At 44.8% G+C, this 16,980-nt stretch overlaps 1 protein-coding gene across 4 annotated transcripts in view; it reads left to right on the plus strand.

The window, feature by feature from the left end:
- LOC142775313 (uncharacterized) overlaps positions 1 to 16,980 on the plus strand; it is a 59,070-nt gene that overhangs the window by 17,103 nt on the left and 24,987 nt on the right. The window contains exons 1-3 of one of the 4 annotated variants that reach the window (XM_075876659.1): positions 3,205 to 3,293; positions 4,558 to 4,687; positions 13,217 to 13,586. In XM_075876659.1, coding sequence (XP_075732774.1) covers positions 4,598 to 4,687; positions 13,217 to 13,468 — 342 coding nt within the window. In that variant the 5' untranslated portion in view covers positions 3,205 to 3,293; positions 4,558 to 4,597 and the 3' untranslated portion in view covers positions 13,469 to 13,586. Of the gene's footprint in view, positions 1 to 3,148; positions 3,294 to 4,557; positions 4,688 to 13,216; positions 13,609 to 16,980 lie in introns of those variants that run through there. The other 3 variants (XM_075876658.1, XM_075876657.1, XR_012886734.1) reach the window with 3 other exon arrangements.

Genomic DNA, 16,980 nt, shown 5'->3' on the forward strand with positions numbered 1-16,980 from the left:
ATATATATATATATATATATATATATATAACGAAGGTGTAAAACTTCATTTACATAGAACAAAATCAAAGCTTGGGACCTCTCGTACAAGTTGTGCAACGCTTGGAGTAATCAAACTGAATTGTTATAATTACGCGATTTGTCAAGGACGTTTTAAAAAAAAGTTATCTAAAAACAGAGAAACATGTGGTATATTTATTCAATCGGCCTTCCCAACAGGCCCCGCAACACAGCTTCAAGTCAATGTCTGTACCTCTACAGGTGCCAACTGGCCTCCTCATTGGTTCAGCTACGAATGCAGAAACGGGGACGAGGAGTTTATGAATGAACAGCGGAGCATAAAACACTAATCCAGGAATGAGGCTCATCGTCGAGGTCACGGGGCGGAAAATGCAACAAAACAAGATAAGCCCGTGTAGGCGCAAGCTGTCTCGTAACGTGTCTGTTGTTCGTTATCAAGGTCGTCGATCCCGCGTTCGGAACCCAGTCAGCGACGCGATCCGCACTCTCACGAGGGCTTGCAGAAAGCTGCGCCGCGGTAAACAGCGGACGAGTCACACGCACGTGCCCCAGCGTCAGCGGAAAAGCAACGACTAGGTCAGGTCCCTGCTGTTGGGCTTAGCACTTTTCTTTTCTATGCCACGCAAGGGAGAAACACGAAAAAATAAAAGACGGGTTGTTTGTTCGGCTCTAAAAGGGAAGGTGCGTGCGCTGCGACTATGTAATGGATTTCTCTCCTCACGGTGAAACTATAGGGGGGCGTGTAAGCTCACCGGACTACCTTAATTGCTTCACTGTTTAGACGTCTCTTGTTTTTATTGCTTATGTAGGGAATGCACCAGGGGCTGCTGTATTTGCCACCTTGTCAGCTCCGAATGGATCACAAGACCTCTTGATTGGCTCAAAGTGCTGGCCTTGGTGAATATGAGAAATAGAATACGCTCTCCTCCTTTCGGAAGCTCCCTGGACGCATATACAATAAAAACTTGTTAATTTAGATTTCACGGGGCCGGAAAGACCGTCCGAATGAAATGAATGCCGAATTATCGAAAATATCCAGAAGTCAGTCAATAAATGTTTCTAACATCAGTGCTCTTTCACTTTCTGGACAAAATACGTAAATCCGGCCATTTTTTTGCTTGAGCAGTACGACAGAAGACACGATTTCCTTCATGTGCTCTTATTGAAACGGAAATGTCGTAGGCCCGTGTACTCATATTTGGGTGCACATTAAAGAACCACAGGTGGTCGAAATTTCCGGAGCCCTCCACTACGGCGTCTGTCATAATCATATGATGCTTGGGGACGTTAAACCCCACAAATCAATCAATCCTTCATGTACGAGCGCGTTCACAGTGTGAACGTGATTAAGACCGCCATTTCTTAAGCCAAATTATGTTCTGCGCCCATCCGTTACTGGGGATCGATTCAATAATGCGGCTGTGGAATCTGTGGATGGCGACCTCTCTTGGCTTAAAGCGTGCGGCCGTTCCGATTGTCTGCGATCGCCGTTGTCAATTGTTTGCGTCGCACATCTGCGCCACTTCGCACTTGGCGCGTTACGAGTATCAGCCGAATTAACCGGGTTCCGGCGAAATATGGCTGAATTAGCAGTTTCATGCCATAAGGCAATGCGTATGCCGACCGCGACCGGAAAACACGTCCGAATACCTGATTTTTCGAATTAACAGCACTCGTTCATAACTTTCTCCTGTAAGGCGCTAGGCTATCTACGTAAAGATAGGTGAATATGCAAAATGCGTGTAATGACGATGTTTCAAAGCAATGTTGCCTGTCTATGTGGTTCCCTGCTTTCATACTAAACTTTGTTGCAAATCAGCGCGCGTGTGTGTCACGTATCTCTTTGTCCGTGCTTTTTTCGCGTGATATCAAACTTCAGTATGATATACCAACACGCCCCAAACGCTACGTTACAAATTAACAAGCTTTTATTGTATACACTTTAGCGAGAGTCTGCAGTTTTTGTTGATTTCGTGAGCACCAAAATCGCAGTTTATGTAGATGCCTTGAGGCATTACAGAAGCGTCGATATCATGTTTCTCTATTCCCTCTCCCATAGTTTCTTCCCTCTGTATGGTCCCTCATCTGCACTGATTCATTCCTGCACGTTAGTCTTTTCATTAGAGTGTCTGACGTTATGTCCCTCTTTTGTTCGAATTCCGGCCACGGCGGCTGCATTTTCGATAGAGGCAGAAATGTTGTAGGCCCGTGTGCTCAGATTTGGGTGCACGTTAAAGAAACCCCATACAGTCGAAATTTCTGGAGCCCTCCACTGCGGCGTCTCTCATATCGTATTTTTGAGATCCTACAACCCATCAATTATTATTATATTCCTTTTTTTCTCAGTTGAGATTAGCATTTTTTGCGGCCTGCCATATGCCCTCACGAAGCGGCTCTTTCTAAAAGTAAGGACCATTTGCGGATGGCATCTAACGTATAGGGAGGGCATCGTTGACCTCAGCGTGCGACTGCGCAGAAAATGTGGGCGTAAATAAATACCACCCTCTCAAAGAAGCTTCAACCTTTAGTGGGGACGGCAGGGTAACTGACATGGTATTGTTGACCGCATTTCTCAGCAACGACGTCACCGCGAGCAGCTGACACCGAGCGCTTTCGCAAACTTTCGGAGCGGCGGAGAGAAGGAGTGGTGGTGGCTTTCCGCTTATCGCCTGTTGATCCCGTCTTGGATGCCGGCGTGCTTCTGATTCCGCGAGTCTCTCTTGCTGCGTTTGTCTTTCGTTTGTGGCAATAATGTGTCGTGACCGGGGGGGTGACTCGAGCATCTCGCCTGCTGAGCATTCTAGCCCTTTCTGCCTCAATCGCTACTGCAGCCTCCGTATGGCCTCGTGTGGTGACTACTTTCTAAATACTAAGGCACAGTCAAGCCACAAAGCTAGCTCTTCCGTCACAACTGAGCTTGTGCTCGACGTTCTTGGGAATATAGTATGCAGGTGAATGTATCTCTTATTGCGTGTCGTAACATTGCGGTTCGTTGTCGTGCCGCCCACACTCGCACCTCTTGATGGTCCTCGCTTTCACTGGCACCACTGCAGCGCTTCGCAACGCAGCGCAGCAGCGATGTCCTCGAGCGGACCGCGAGCGCCGTGCCCTTCCGCTACGCGGTGCACCACTGGGGCAATCATTCCCGATAAACGTGCCTTTTTAAAGAAACGGGCTGCAGTCACGGCGCGTCTTCGCCGGCGCCCTGCGATGAGCTACGAGGCGGTCGAGAGAACGGCGTCGCACCACTGCCGACTTATGTCCGTTCGGCACGTAAGTGGCGCTCTATCAGGGTGCGCGGTTTGCCTCACCTCGTCGTGGCCTTGTTAATACACTGCGATCATCGGGAATGCGCAGTGCCGCGGCACAAACAAGATGGGGCAGTACATACGGGGGGTTGGCAACCGAGACAATCGAGCTTCGGACAACGGGCATTCGAAGCTTGATATCTTGGCCTGTCAAGTTTGCGGTCCAAATTAATGGCAATGTGTGAATACATAATCGTTCGAATAAGTGAAGTTGACGAAACAGTTTGAAACTTGAAATTTGGCCAAAAAAGGGGAGTAGCGGGAAACGTCCTCGTGATGTGCGATGAGTCAAAACAGTATACTTTAGTTTGAGAAAAGCTACTGCGACATTAGATCTTTAGGCTTCTGTCCTCTTATTACGTAACATTACCAGTCAATAGAAATGTGCATTCGTATATAGCGAATGTGACAAGCCTTTGTATTTATGAAAGATGCATAGCAGAGTCCTACAATTACCGTGGAAATGAAACGTGTGTAAACATCTACGTGATTTCACAGCCTCCGGGACTTGTTTGGCTCATACTGTTAGAACGACGAACGCTGCTTAAGCGAAGTCACTTCTATTTCTATTCTTACAAAGGCCGGAAAACTAAGATCGTTGAAGCAAAGATACACCACAATCTTAGGGCTGTTGCGTTCAAGTTCTTTGTTTATCAGAGGAGGAAAGTAAAAAGGGAGAGCTTTTGGATTCTCCAGAAGGCGAAGATCGTGTTTGCGCATGCTCCTTTGCTTGTTGTTAATAGTTCCTACTCTTGGCTGCTCCTGCGTTGGTGCGCTTGCTCCAGCGTGGCTTTGCTGACTCTCGAAAGATATGACAATGGTTGGAGACGAGCCTCCCAATCAAAACTGTATACCATGGAGGGAGTTGACGGGGACATATTGGGTTGCTACTGGGAAGCTTGGAATTACTTTAGCTGACACATTAAACGTCACCCACTCTGAATTATTAATACAAGGTCAGATAAACCAGTGAAATTTTTTCTTACAAAACTGTGTAACTGTGGCTGCTTCAGTGTTCATTTTTTTTCTTAACATATTTACATTACTGCTCTTTGTGGGTCTTACAGACTGAAGCAGGTTACGGCGTCTTGTCAAGAATTGAATGGCCTTTTTGGCGACCGTGCCCCTTATATGTCTTCACTGTACCATTGTACTGATCGATTGCATAAAGGTTAAAACAAGGTTGTTCAAATGAATCTTCTTTAGCCTTATCGTGCCTTATCGTCCAGCGCTGGGATTAAAATCTACAACGAAACCGGCAGAACCACGATGGTATTGATGGCTGAGGATGCAACATTTACCTGCGCACAATCGCCAAACAGAAACCGGGTGAACTTGGTCCACGGCCTGATAAAAGAGGTACGTGCAAACACAGAGAAATATATATATTGCTGTGACATATTCGTTGAGAAGACAACGCAGACACTCCACAGCTTGCTATGGTCCATGATTTGTGACAATGCTGTGTGGTTCCTTAGTATTTCTCAAGACCCAGCAAGTTTCCCACAATCAAATGTTCCAGTAATATTTGACGTCAACTTGTAGGAACGAACAAAATAGAAGAGGCACTGAGCCTGACGTCAAATTTCATAAGCAAGAGATGAAAGGAGAGACCTGCAAGAACAAGATGGTCTCCTTGCGTCCGCGCAAAGTGCTAACATTCGAAAACTGGGACCTGCTAATACATCAACATCCTCTCTGCTTGCGACATTCCACTTGAAAATATTAAGGCAGGCTTAAGATGTGCTTAAAACATTTTTAATTGATCCTCTAAGAAGCCTCGAGTTAGCCTTGTACTAGTTTTATGCACACAAAATTACAATCTGCACTTGCTGTGGTTCCACATAGCAACAGTAGCCACAAAGGCAATGCTCAACATTTCAAGTGTAAGGGCACAGCTGAGGTCTCCTATAGAGAAACCGCAGCTATACGCCCTCACCATTTTCGGCACCCACGTTGCGTTGCACAAACCTTGTGGACTCCGAGCTTTTCAGGTACAATCGTGCGAATTGTAGTGCTTCCAACAAAAAGAAACTTATCTAAGAGATTGTTGTCAGTCATCGATCTAATCACAAAGCGCTGTCCCCTTCTTGAACAGTTTCGCTGGTACGTCTTCACGATGGGCCTTCCACTCCGCTCTCCAACATGCACATTGTCCGGTCATTTGCGAAGTCTCAAGAGCATTTTCTGACCTTTCCTTCATCCATCACTGTAGGTCCGTAAACTAGGCTAAGGTCCCCATGAATTTGAGAAGCAGACGATCCTTTTGGATTCAAAAATCAAATTACAGCTCGCACTGCGTTGCTCCGGCACACTGACCGGCCGGGCGACCATCGCCGTATCTTGAGAGGGATTTTGCGCATATGAACAATGCACTAAAGATGCTGAACCTGTGAGGCCTGGCTTTGCCGAGCTTAGGGTTACCAAGCAAAACTTTCTTTATATTTTTTTATTCAGCATGATTCATTTGCATGGTAACCACCATTTTTTCACACATAGAGTTTTTTTTTTTTACTCACTTCTCTATAGGTAAATAATTCATCAAGGTATTCGTCCCATTGCACCCGCCATGATGGTCTACTGGCTAAGGCCTCGGCTGCTGAACCGCAGGTCGCGGGATCGAATCCTGGCCTCGGCAGCCGCATTTTCTATAGAGAGGAAAATGCTTGAGGTCCGTGTGCTTAGCTTTAGGTCCACGTTAAAGAATCCCAGGTGATCAAAATTTGCGGAGCGCTTCACTAAGGCGTCCCTCATAATCAGATGGTGGTTTTAAGGATTATTACATAAATAATAAATAATTATTTAATTATTCGTATCACTGCGAATAAAAGGGTGACCTGTCACCCAGTATGTTTCCAAACTTCCCCCATCTCCCCGCGCTTCGATTCAAAAGATAAAGGTCCTTTAGCTTCGGTGCGCGTCCGTCAAAATAACTACGAGAAAAAATTCTAATGATGAGCTACAGTCTGGTCAGCTCAAATGACGCCCCCACCTACAACGCCAGCCTCCACTGGCGCGTCCGGTGCACGTGGTCACTGCCAAGTGACGGAACCCAAGGGGGTCATCGTGGTCGCTTGGTAGTCCAGCGCCGCGGCTATAACAAGCAACTCGCCGGCCTGGTCTAGAGGCAGCGGGGTTCGACCCCGCGAGCGCGAAGGTGTCGGGAAGAGCCAAGGTCAGCAGGCGAGCGGGCTAATCTTGGCGACGACGGCCGCGATGAGGGGCAACCGGCATCGATTGGGCTTTCCTCTCGGGCGCGCGGAAAGAGTGGAAAGATTTTTCAAGGGCAGCATCGATCGGCCCGCCGACACCGACGCTGCTGCTGCAGAGGGGCGTGCTCGCCGCCGGGCGAAAAACAAATACGTGCCACCTGAAAACTCGGCCGCTCCGTTGCTATTTCGCGCCTGACCAACATGCGCCCTGGCGGCGGGACCCCGGACCCCCGAGCGGGGACCCACAGGTCGCGTCTGGGAAACGTCTCGCGCCCTGCTGTGCGCGCGTCCCTCCCGTATCGATTGGGCGGCCGGAAAAGTGTCGTCACATCTGCACTTACCCCCAACCTTGCCCCCCGCGCACTCCTTACTACCGGTGGTACGCAACCCGCGCTATAGTCCTCCTAACCAGGTGACCAGCACCGCATGCGAGCGGCCCCACAAAGCTGCGCGCTTGCTTGCGAAAGTGCGCGGCCCTGCACAACTGCAATGGTTTTGCAACCTTCCCGTTGCCGGGTAGCTTGAGACTGCGGATGGTTGCAGCACCGTGGGGGACGGGAGGAAAATGGGATGACGTGCTTCCTCCCGGAGTGAAATGCTATATAGATAGCTGCCCTTGCACGAAATTCGCCGATTTCGCCACGTGGGGGCAAGTGGGCGAGCATGAATAGCGGATAGAAACTTTACGCCACTTCAAGAGACTATACTGGGATGATCTCTTTATGCTGCTAAGAGAAAAGGTTTCATCAGCAACCAAAAGTTCAATTTTTTTCTTTCTTTGTCGGCATCTCTAATGTCGGAACCACTGTGCCACTGATACTCTTTGTTGTCTTATGGTGCAACGAGTTGAGTGCCTATTCATTCGTGATTTTTTTTTAGAAATGATCATAGTATTTATGAAAGCAAGACAATTTTTATAGCACAATGTTGCGCCACATGGACCCGTGCATATAATCAAAATGGTCTCGCTACATGTCGTCCGCACATGCGTGGTTTTCCCCCATATCAGACCTTTGTACACAGTTGGACAGGTGAGTTTTGTTAGTTGACGTTCGTAACTTTCTTTTTTTATTTTTTTAAGCGCTACACGAATACAGGTCAAAGCACTTCAAAAAACTCTACCATGTTCATTTGTTTTCCTCGCTCGGAACTCAGTGCCAGACTTGTACATGTAATGTCGACTAATAGGATAGAATAGAACATTATAACCGACGCATTATTCTATTTATTTCATTTCCTTAGATTCGGTCACTAAAAGCCGTTGCACGTGAGCCCTTTCTTATAGGCGATCCTGGATCTGCAGCATTGAGCCTCAAGAGGTGCAGAATCACTAAATGTGCACGTGCATATCAATCCGCCATCACCATGCTTTGCTCGACAAGCACCTTACGTCATGGATACGTACACCAAGTGCATTTGCGTCATTTCATGTTTGTTCGTTAGGTATGGCTTATGAGGCATGTACATATGTCGCATAAACACAGGCTCATTGCATGAGAATAAAGTTCTGACATTTGTAGTGGATAAACTTAAGCTTTCCACTCGGATGTACTCGGAATGCGAGAGACGGTAAAACCGCGTGCGTTGCCGTTATCTTTGAATAACTTAGTTAGCGTGATTCTATCAAAGGTTAGATTCTCATGAATTTCGATATCTTTGTGGGTTTACTTTCGCATTTCCTATTTATTTGCATTCGTTATATTTTGAAATAATTTTTCGCTCTCTGCTGGAATCTCTTAATCTATTTTTTATCCCTGTACAGAGCAATATATACGTACAATCCGGTGAAAATATGTTATTTCTTTCAATAAAGAATACGTTGACGTTTTTCTGAATCTTCATCATTAAGCATTATTCATCATTAAGATTTATTTTTTATCAATAATTTTCGTATCATTTAAACCACCTGCACTTGTACAGCCATAGAAGCAGGCTTGCATATATAACAATGCTGACGTTATAAAATGCGCATTTCTGCTCTTTAGTGTAACCTCTTGGTGAAGTGACACATCACCTCGAGGAAAATTTAGTACAGACGTTTATATGATTGAAGCTCTCCAAACAAAAGTCCGCCAAAATTTACGCAGACGCAGACATAAGCTCACCCTCGTTTTTAAAGTTTGCGTGAAGAAATAAAGCTGAAAAGTTCGCCACCTATCGACAGACTCAAGCTAAATATCAACGTGTTGTTTCTGACACACACATACCTTAAGAAATAACAAAGCATCCGCTAAATAAAAAAAAAATCTAACATACTTAACGTAGTGTGGGATGAAATTTTTCTCATGCCGCAGCACTTTCCATCTCTCAGTGGCATCCTACTACTACTATCACTACAATAATAATAATAATAATAATAATAATAATAATAATAATAATAATAATAATAATAATAATAATAATAATAATAATAATAATAATAATATTATTATTATTATTATTATTATTATTATTATTATTATTATTATTATTATTATTATTATTATTATTATTATTATTATTATTATTATTATTATTATTATTATTATTATTATTATTATTATTATTATTATTATTATTATTATTATTATTCAACACTAACCAACAATACTTCAAGATTAGCGTCGTCAGTTTCACAATTTGATTTCATTGCTGTACAGTACTCGCGCACTCGGCTGCTAGCCACCCACTCTGGTATTTGTGTTTAGAAAAAAAAATCAAGCTAAACACGCCTGCTGTAGGCTAAGTTAACAAAATCAGTCCAGCCAAGCTTAGAAGGAAATTTGAAAGCTATCACATCCCCTGTCTCTTCCTTACATGATATTACTTCCTTTCATTGGACCTCTGATCAAGTGAGCGTGTTTGGCTGGGTTGACGATGCATCTTTCGAAGTGGTGTTAAAGCAGGCCCTGTTGAAATGAAACGGACGAGTCCAATTTCGAATCAATACTTTCAGAATGGTGGGTTTCTCTTCGTCTCCCCCCCCCCAAAATACCCATACGATTGAGGGTATAGACTAGGGTATGTTGTAAGTTAATGTTAAGAATGAGGACAGCGTGAGACGACAAACAAACGGATACACGCACAGCGCTGAAGTTATTGGTAGTCGTCGTCATGTGTGTCTTGCTTCGTTTGTGCCTGTCTCTCATGTTGTTGTTACTTTTAAAGTGACCGGCCATGGTGGTCAAGTGGTTATGGCACTCAACTGCTGACCCGAGAGTCCCGTATTTTTGATGGAGGCGAAAATGCTCCAGGCATGTGTACTTTGCTTTAGGTGCTCGTTAAAGAACCCTGAGTTGCCGAAATTTCCGTAGCCCTATCTTACGGTCTCACTCAACTATCATATCCTGGTTTTGTAAGTTGAAGCCCAGACATTTATTAATTTATTAATTAATTTATTTATTTATTTATTTACTTACTTATTTACTTATTTATTGTGACACAGGCACACAATATGCGCGCAACGCCAAAATACGCTGCTGTTCAGTGAGGCCTTGTCCGACTTCCCGATTCAAAGCCTTGTGTCAAAATTAGTCTGGTAGTCTGCCGACACTACAGTCACACGATCGACTGCGCAATGTTGCTGCTCTAAATCTTAGCGGACTGGCGACACTTCGCATGACTCCCACCTGAAAGTCGAGGGAGCCAACGCGAACATAGGGCGCTCCTACGCTGACATTCTGGCCCAACCGTTTTGTTTTGAAGAGAGAATGTCAGCAGATCTGTGACGTGCTAAATTTTCCATTTACATGACCTATACACCTTGAAGTATCGAACAATGAATCACTGTTTTTCAGCAGACACACTTTTCCATTTGTTATTGGGACGTGCGCCGCATCTGCTTGCCGCTGAGCCCTTCGAAGTAGACATTCTCGTGTCCTAAACTGACAGACGTGTCGAAAATTGAGAACAATCAAAGTTCTATAGTTACGAATAGCTTGCTGCCAAATGACGTGTGCCGAAGGTTAGCGGTGCTCGTGCATCATTGCCTCTGAACTTTTGCTTTGATCATAGTTCAGCAACATAGTAAGATTTAATTCGATTAAAAAATATACACATGCGGTTATTAATCATATCGAGTGTGAAGGGCACTGGTTATGATGCCCTTCGCACTCGCGATTCTCGAGTTGTGTGTTTCTTTCAGCGTTCGGCGAACATCGCATTATGACTCGCTGCTAACATTCCCTGGAATTTTCCGATCTTACGTAATATTCGCCTATCAGGCTGAACTACGTAATATATTTTATTCGCCTATCAGGCTAGACAAACGTATTTGCTGTACTTCAAAATGTTCTGTAATCTTTTCGACGCGTCCAACTCTGCAATTTTTCGCACAACTTTGTTTAAACTTCACTCTGCTCCAAATGGCTTTCCACCTCATATCTTTAACTAAATGCGATATCCGTGATTGCATAGAGGAAATAGTGACGGGAAACGCGAGAGATCATTGCATTTTGCTCAGTGATCCAGCTATCCCACTAGTAAAAAGCATAGTCATTAAAGCTAACATAGCTTGAAAGAGGTTGGCTGCTTCTTTTTCGCCTTCTTTTTTTTCTATTAGAGGCTAGGAGAGTCTGGCAATCAGCTCAGGCAATTTCTCTGTCTGGTGGCCTTTCACATTTTGTGAGCCTTTTTTCACCACAGCTAACTTTCGCGTTGGACACCACATTAGCTGTTGGTGATGAGTTCAAAAAGTGTCTGCGTATTTGTGTTGTTACGTTGAACAAGAAACAGATATAGGAAAGTTGGATAGCTCTGGCACGTGTAATTAAGCGAAGCGCTTCATTTGAATAAAGAGGTACCGACCGAGGATGCTCCGTGGTACTAAAGCACTTCCAGTGTGCCGCGAAAGTGAAGTCGCGGGATTCAGTGTCATGTAGCATGGAATTACTTTCGTACAGAGATGTATTCGCAAATATAATCTAGCCTAATTGTATTGATGCAAGACTCGCCGACTCCTTGGCTGTCATCACGTCCCTCCTCACGTTGACCGCGGAGGGAACGATGCCCATCGGGATTAAGCAGCATTTTTACGTAAAGATCGAAGCCCTCAATTATCGATGATCTGTTGATCGCTATTACGTGTCCTATTTTGTAGTGTGTAATTTACAACAACAACAACAACAACAACAACAACAACAACAACAACAACAACAACAACAACAACAACAACAACAACAATAACAATAATAATAATAATAATAATAATAATAATAATAATAATAATAGTAATAATAATAATAATAATAATAATAATAATAATAATAATAATAATAATAATAATAATAATAATAATAATAATAATAATAATAATAATAATGATAATGATAATAATAATAATAATAATAATAATAAAACATTTGAATCGTGTCTAGTAGAATATGTTTATCCATTCATAGCAGGCCCATTGCCAGGAGTTTTTTTTTCGGAGGGCGTCCAGCTGTTGAAGGCTTAGAAAAACACCTGTTTTTTAATATGTCCTAAGTGAAACACACACTTCTATTTAAATCGAACATAACGGGGGAGGCCTTGGCCTCTTCCTCCTCTCCCTCTCCCCTGATTACGAGCCTGATTTGTGGTGGGTCACTGTCTGCTTGTAACTGGGCTTTGTCTACCTATGAAACTTTGAAGAGCCGTCGCATATTTCACATTGCTCCTTTGTATATCCGCTTTTTGCCTTCATTTTTAAGGTTCATTGTTCCTTTGTACTGTTATTAAAAGAAGTTGTAGTAATACCAGGAATATCGTGGTATTTCAGAATTTCGCTTATGTACCTGTTTGTCGCGTTCACTTCTTGTTCATCGTTTCATTTTCACCCCTTCGTTTTGTTAGCAAACGTTTTCTTTTGTCACCTTCTCTTCTCCGTGCAGTCTAGAGAACCGGCTTCCCCTGGGAACATAGAGATTGATTGATGGATTGATTGATTGAATAATTTTCCAATAGCTCTGAAATGTCACTACTTCCACGCGCAGCGCAGCCCAGCTTGGCTGCGTTTTTTTTCTCCTCGGTGAAAAAGTCTATAGACGCACACGTAATACTAATGTTTCTTTTGGTACTCGCTGTTCCTGTAGTATTCGCTGTTCTACATGCCGATGACATGAAAACGTTCAACAGAAGTTCACGCTGTTAATGACTGTAGCATCCGGCAGTCCAACCTTTTTTGTTTTCTGAGTGGTTCAAACATGTGGGCCTCACCATTATTGCTTTTAATGACAATTGTTTTTTTGCATTCACCTACAGTATTTACACTGTTATTAGGTTCTATATCGTTGCGTAATGTATTTGACGCCAATGAATATGGAGTGCCTTTTCATGCAAGCTTGCACTTTTCAGCTCACTAAAAACATGTCGCAATGCCAGTTCAAACCTATCTCCACTCCGTTTGCTGGCTGTTGCAAAATTTGATCCTCCAGTGCCTTTCTGTAAGTAGTTCAGACATCTGCTTTCCTGAACCTAAATGCGTGTAGCTAGAATGGCGCTTCTAACCATTGTTATGATTCGGGTTTTGATGACATCTCACTGCTGCCACCACTGTTAGGAATTCTCTGTGTTGCGATGGTAGCTGTAGCCGAGAGCGGTGAGCAGCCGAGCCGACATAGCTGAAGCCTTCGCCTAGAGGTGGAATAGGGAGCAATCGTTTTCAAAACAGCAACAGGTAGCAACGTTTACTATAGCAACTTATCGTTTTTTTTTACAGAGCCGGCCAGCACGACGACGTCGGATGGGGCAAAGTCTCTCAAACATGAGGCCGGCACAGCCTTATACAACGTTTTTGGTCTTTTCTGAGACCACTTACCAGTGCTCGGCGGAGGATACGCAGCTTTGCTCGGAACTGCACGGTGGCTCGGCGGAGGAGGCGACGCTTTCCCTCAAACTGCACGGTGGCCCGGCGGAGGAGGCGAGGCTTTCCCCCAAACTGCACGGTGGCTCGCCGCCGTCGCCGCGTTAGGTGGCGCTGGGAGGGGGGAGAGTTCGCCAGAACGGCCTCGTTCTCGTGGGAAGAAGCGCTCCCGAATGAGAACCATGCCCGTGGCATTACACCATAATAAAACTGGCAACGAAAAGTTCTCTAAGCTTATAGCATCGTAGGTACGGAAACTTGTCCTATAAGCAATGATAACTAAATAATTATTGTGATTTAACGTCCCAAAACCACCATATGATTATTAGAGATGCAGTAGTGGAGGGCTCCGGAAATTTCGACCAAATGGGTTCTTTAACGTGTACCCAAATCTGAGCACACGGGTCTACAGCATTTTCGCCTCCATCGAAAATGCAGCTGCCTTAGCCGGGATTCGATCCCGCGACCTGCGGGTCAGCAGCCGAGTACCTTAGCCCCTAGACCACCATGGTGGGGCGGGGCCTTGTCCTAGTAGTCATGAATTGTTGTCGCTGCGATTATTTTGTATAGCTACCGTAACCCTGTTAACATTTTGTATCTTTTGATTCTCCTTCGTGATGTATTTCTGGCCCCGAACCTCTTAGATTGGACTTGTTTTTGAACGTTTGTTTCCATATTGCGGCTGGCCATAGCCAACACTCAGCTATCAACAGAATGCAGTCTTTGATCATCTAGTTATTTTTTCGAAAGCCAGTGTCACTATTTTTTATGATGGTGTTATATAGTGGTTATTTTCAAACGATGTCTCTTTCAGCGCTTTTCTTTTTTTAATGTCACATCCACTTTTATTTTGTTGAAATGTACTTTTCATAATTGTTCTTTTTTCGGTTTGTGTAACAATTTATCGCTGAGTTGAACCTGATAACATCGGCAGAGCGCCTCATAAAGAGGCTTAGAGGCAGTAAAATCAATTTTGCTTGAGCAAGCTGCGCTTTAAGAAATTATATTGTTTTAAAACTCTATTCCATGTTATAGTCTGATTGGGCTGTAGAAAACGAAGATAATTTTGAATCCTTTCGTAGATATATTTCACAAATCAGCAGATACTCATAGTTGTAACATCTAATCAGGTAGACTGAACTAATTGTGTGAGTAGTACTCAAGATACTAAATAGTTATAGAGTCTCCCAATCCTACTGAGTTTATTGCCATATTTTCATTCAACTAAGGTAGAAGTGAGTCTAAATAACTTTCTTGTTTTGCCTGACCACTTAGCATGCGAGTCTATGCACGTCTTCGGCAGCACAATCTCGTCGCTTCATTGTCGATAACAGACCCCTCTTAAGAGAAAATGTTTTCAGGATTCTTGGTTCATAATAGTCAATGGCAGAGTGCAAATTAGGTGCGGGACATAGAAGAACACACACTACACAGGACAGTTGCGAGATAGCACGTGGCCGGTAGTGCAGTTTACTATGTTTTGCTTTACACGCTTTACATGTAAGACAGTGTGATCGGTGCTGACAGACAGAACTTTATTGGCAAGTGTCTTTGAACAATCCCCCCCCCACCACCACCCCAATTAGTGGACTACCACGTGGTCCCACGTCCGGTCTACGCGGCCATGCCTCTCGCCGCGATCGGCAGCCGGAGTGACCGGTCCTCAGGCGAGAGAAGGCCCTTCATGTCCTTTGCTACCCATCATTCATGTATTTGTGAAGACGTAATACTCTGAATAAACAGCTGATAATTTTAGGCTGCACTTCCCCGTAACTGAGCGGCAATGAGTAACGTAACTACATTACGAAGGCGGACTCGGACGAGTGGCGTCACTGTGCCGGGCGTGTCCCTCCGGTGCACTTGCAAGAGCGGCGCGCTTGCTGGAGCGCGTCCGGCAAGGGAGCCACGCAGCGGGTGTAGCCCTGCTTTTGGGAACTGGGGGTCTCACGGGGGCCCGGCTGCCGGGAGTCCTTCGCGGCCGGAAGTGCGGCAGCGGCGGGCGTCCTTTGGCTGCGCGCCGAGGCGAGCTGCCGCAGGTACAGCGGCCTCGGCTCCCGGCGGGCCTTGAGGAGGTCGCCGCGAGGGTCACTGCTCCGTGTCAAGGTGGTCTCCGGCCGACGCTCCAAGGCTCGGTCGCCCCCCCATCACACCCCGACAGAGACGCGGGGTCCGAACCGCCCCATTCACGGATTACGCGCATGTGGAACCGAGCCTTGGTTACCGCGTGTAGTTGGGGCGCTGTGTTCGAATTTGTTTTCATATGGAGAGGGCAGAGAGCGAATGATCACATGGCAATATTTAATTTCATTAGGTAGGTGTAACAGGCGCCAGAGCGAAACAGAGGCCATGAAAGAAGCCAGAGGCTCAGTTCAAGAGGCCAGCGGAATTATTTTGATCACATGGGGTTTTTTTTAACGTGCACTCGGTGCCCCGTGCGGAGGAATACTCTTGCGTTCTATTTCGACCGGGAGTCGTGATCAGCCATAGCCACTTAGCCTGAGATCTGGCGATACACAGCAAACGTGTCGAGGGGAGGAACATCATGTGTCGTATGAGGCTTTGTGGCGTTTTCTTCTCCTTATATTTTCAAGCTTGGCCCTGATTTGCCTCCTCTCGCATAACCACTGAGCTAACCTATAATATCGATAATTATCTTCAGTGCTTTTTTACAAAACGTTTTTAAAACTTTTTTATTTCGGCTATTCAATTGCATTCAGGTCAAACTAAGTCATTTTGTTTCCCAGAAAAAAAAAACAGCTCTGGAGAGGTGTTTATGACGAATATCCCTGACTGACTAAAACACCACTATTCTAATCTTCATGATAGCTAATTAAAGCAAAAATCACCTAATGAAAAAAGTGGCCCATATTTTTACCGTTCTACAGAATAGTGGTTTGAATGGCGCCATATCGCTCGGGTCACTAGAATATATGCGTCATGCACTCCATCGATCGTCACGACGTGGAGGAGAGAGTACCTGAATCTCGAATAAACGAAGCCGTGTGAGGCTCACGCCGCCCGCATGTCGGATGACAGTTGCTTTATAGCAATGACTGAATGCAGATTCAAACTCCGTAGGGCACCATTGGATTACGGTGTAGCGGGGCCGACCCAACAGAGTGTTTTTGTTTCATTATTATCACCTATATACTGTAGACATATCTTGTTTGGAGTGGAGCCCTGGAACCACAACATGTGGCTCCGTAAACAAATGATCGTATATACGTTATACGCTAGACTACCTCATAAATTTTAAAATTCAACTGTTCAATTTAGGGGTCACGGAATTGTAATCTGATCACCTGGAATTTTTTTTTCAGCAAACCTCCCAAGCTTGCTACGCAATTTTTTTGGCGCTTCGCTACCATCAAAATGGGGCCACCGTCCCCAGGAATCAAACCCGTGCCGATGTTCTCAAATGAATAGCGCCTGCAAACTTCACATGCGCTTTTTTTATTTTTTACCCAACGAATATATTGTTTAATACAAGTCATGCAGTCGTATGTAGATGTCACACCTGTCCCGTTTATTAGGGAGGCGATCGCCGGGCTAATTCCAAGAGCCGAAGTATCGGCCCCCCGAACCGCACCACGAAAGCGTGGACAATTTAGAAGTGGTCC

Source organism: Rhipicephalus microplus, chromosome X (genome assembly GCF_043290135.1).
Source record: "Rhipicephalus microplus isolate Deutch F79 chromosome X, USDA_Rmic, whole genome shotgun sequence".
Classification (NCBI taxonomy): Eukaryota; Metazoa; Arthropoda; class Arachnida; order Ixodida; family Ixodidae; genus Rhipicephalus; species Rhipicephalus microplus.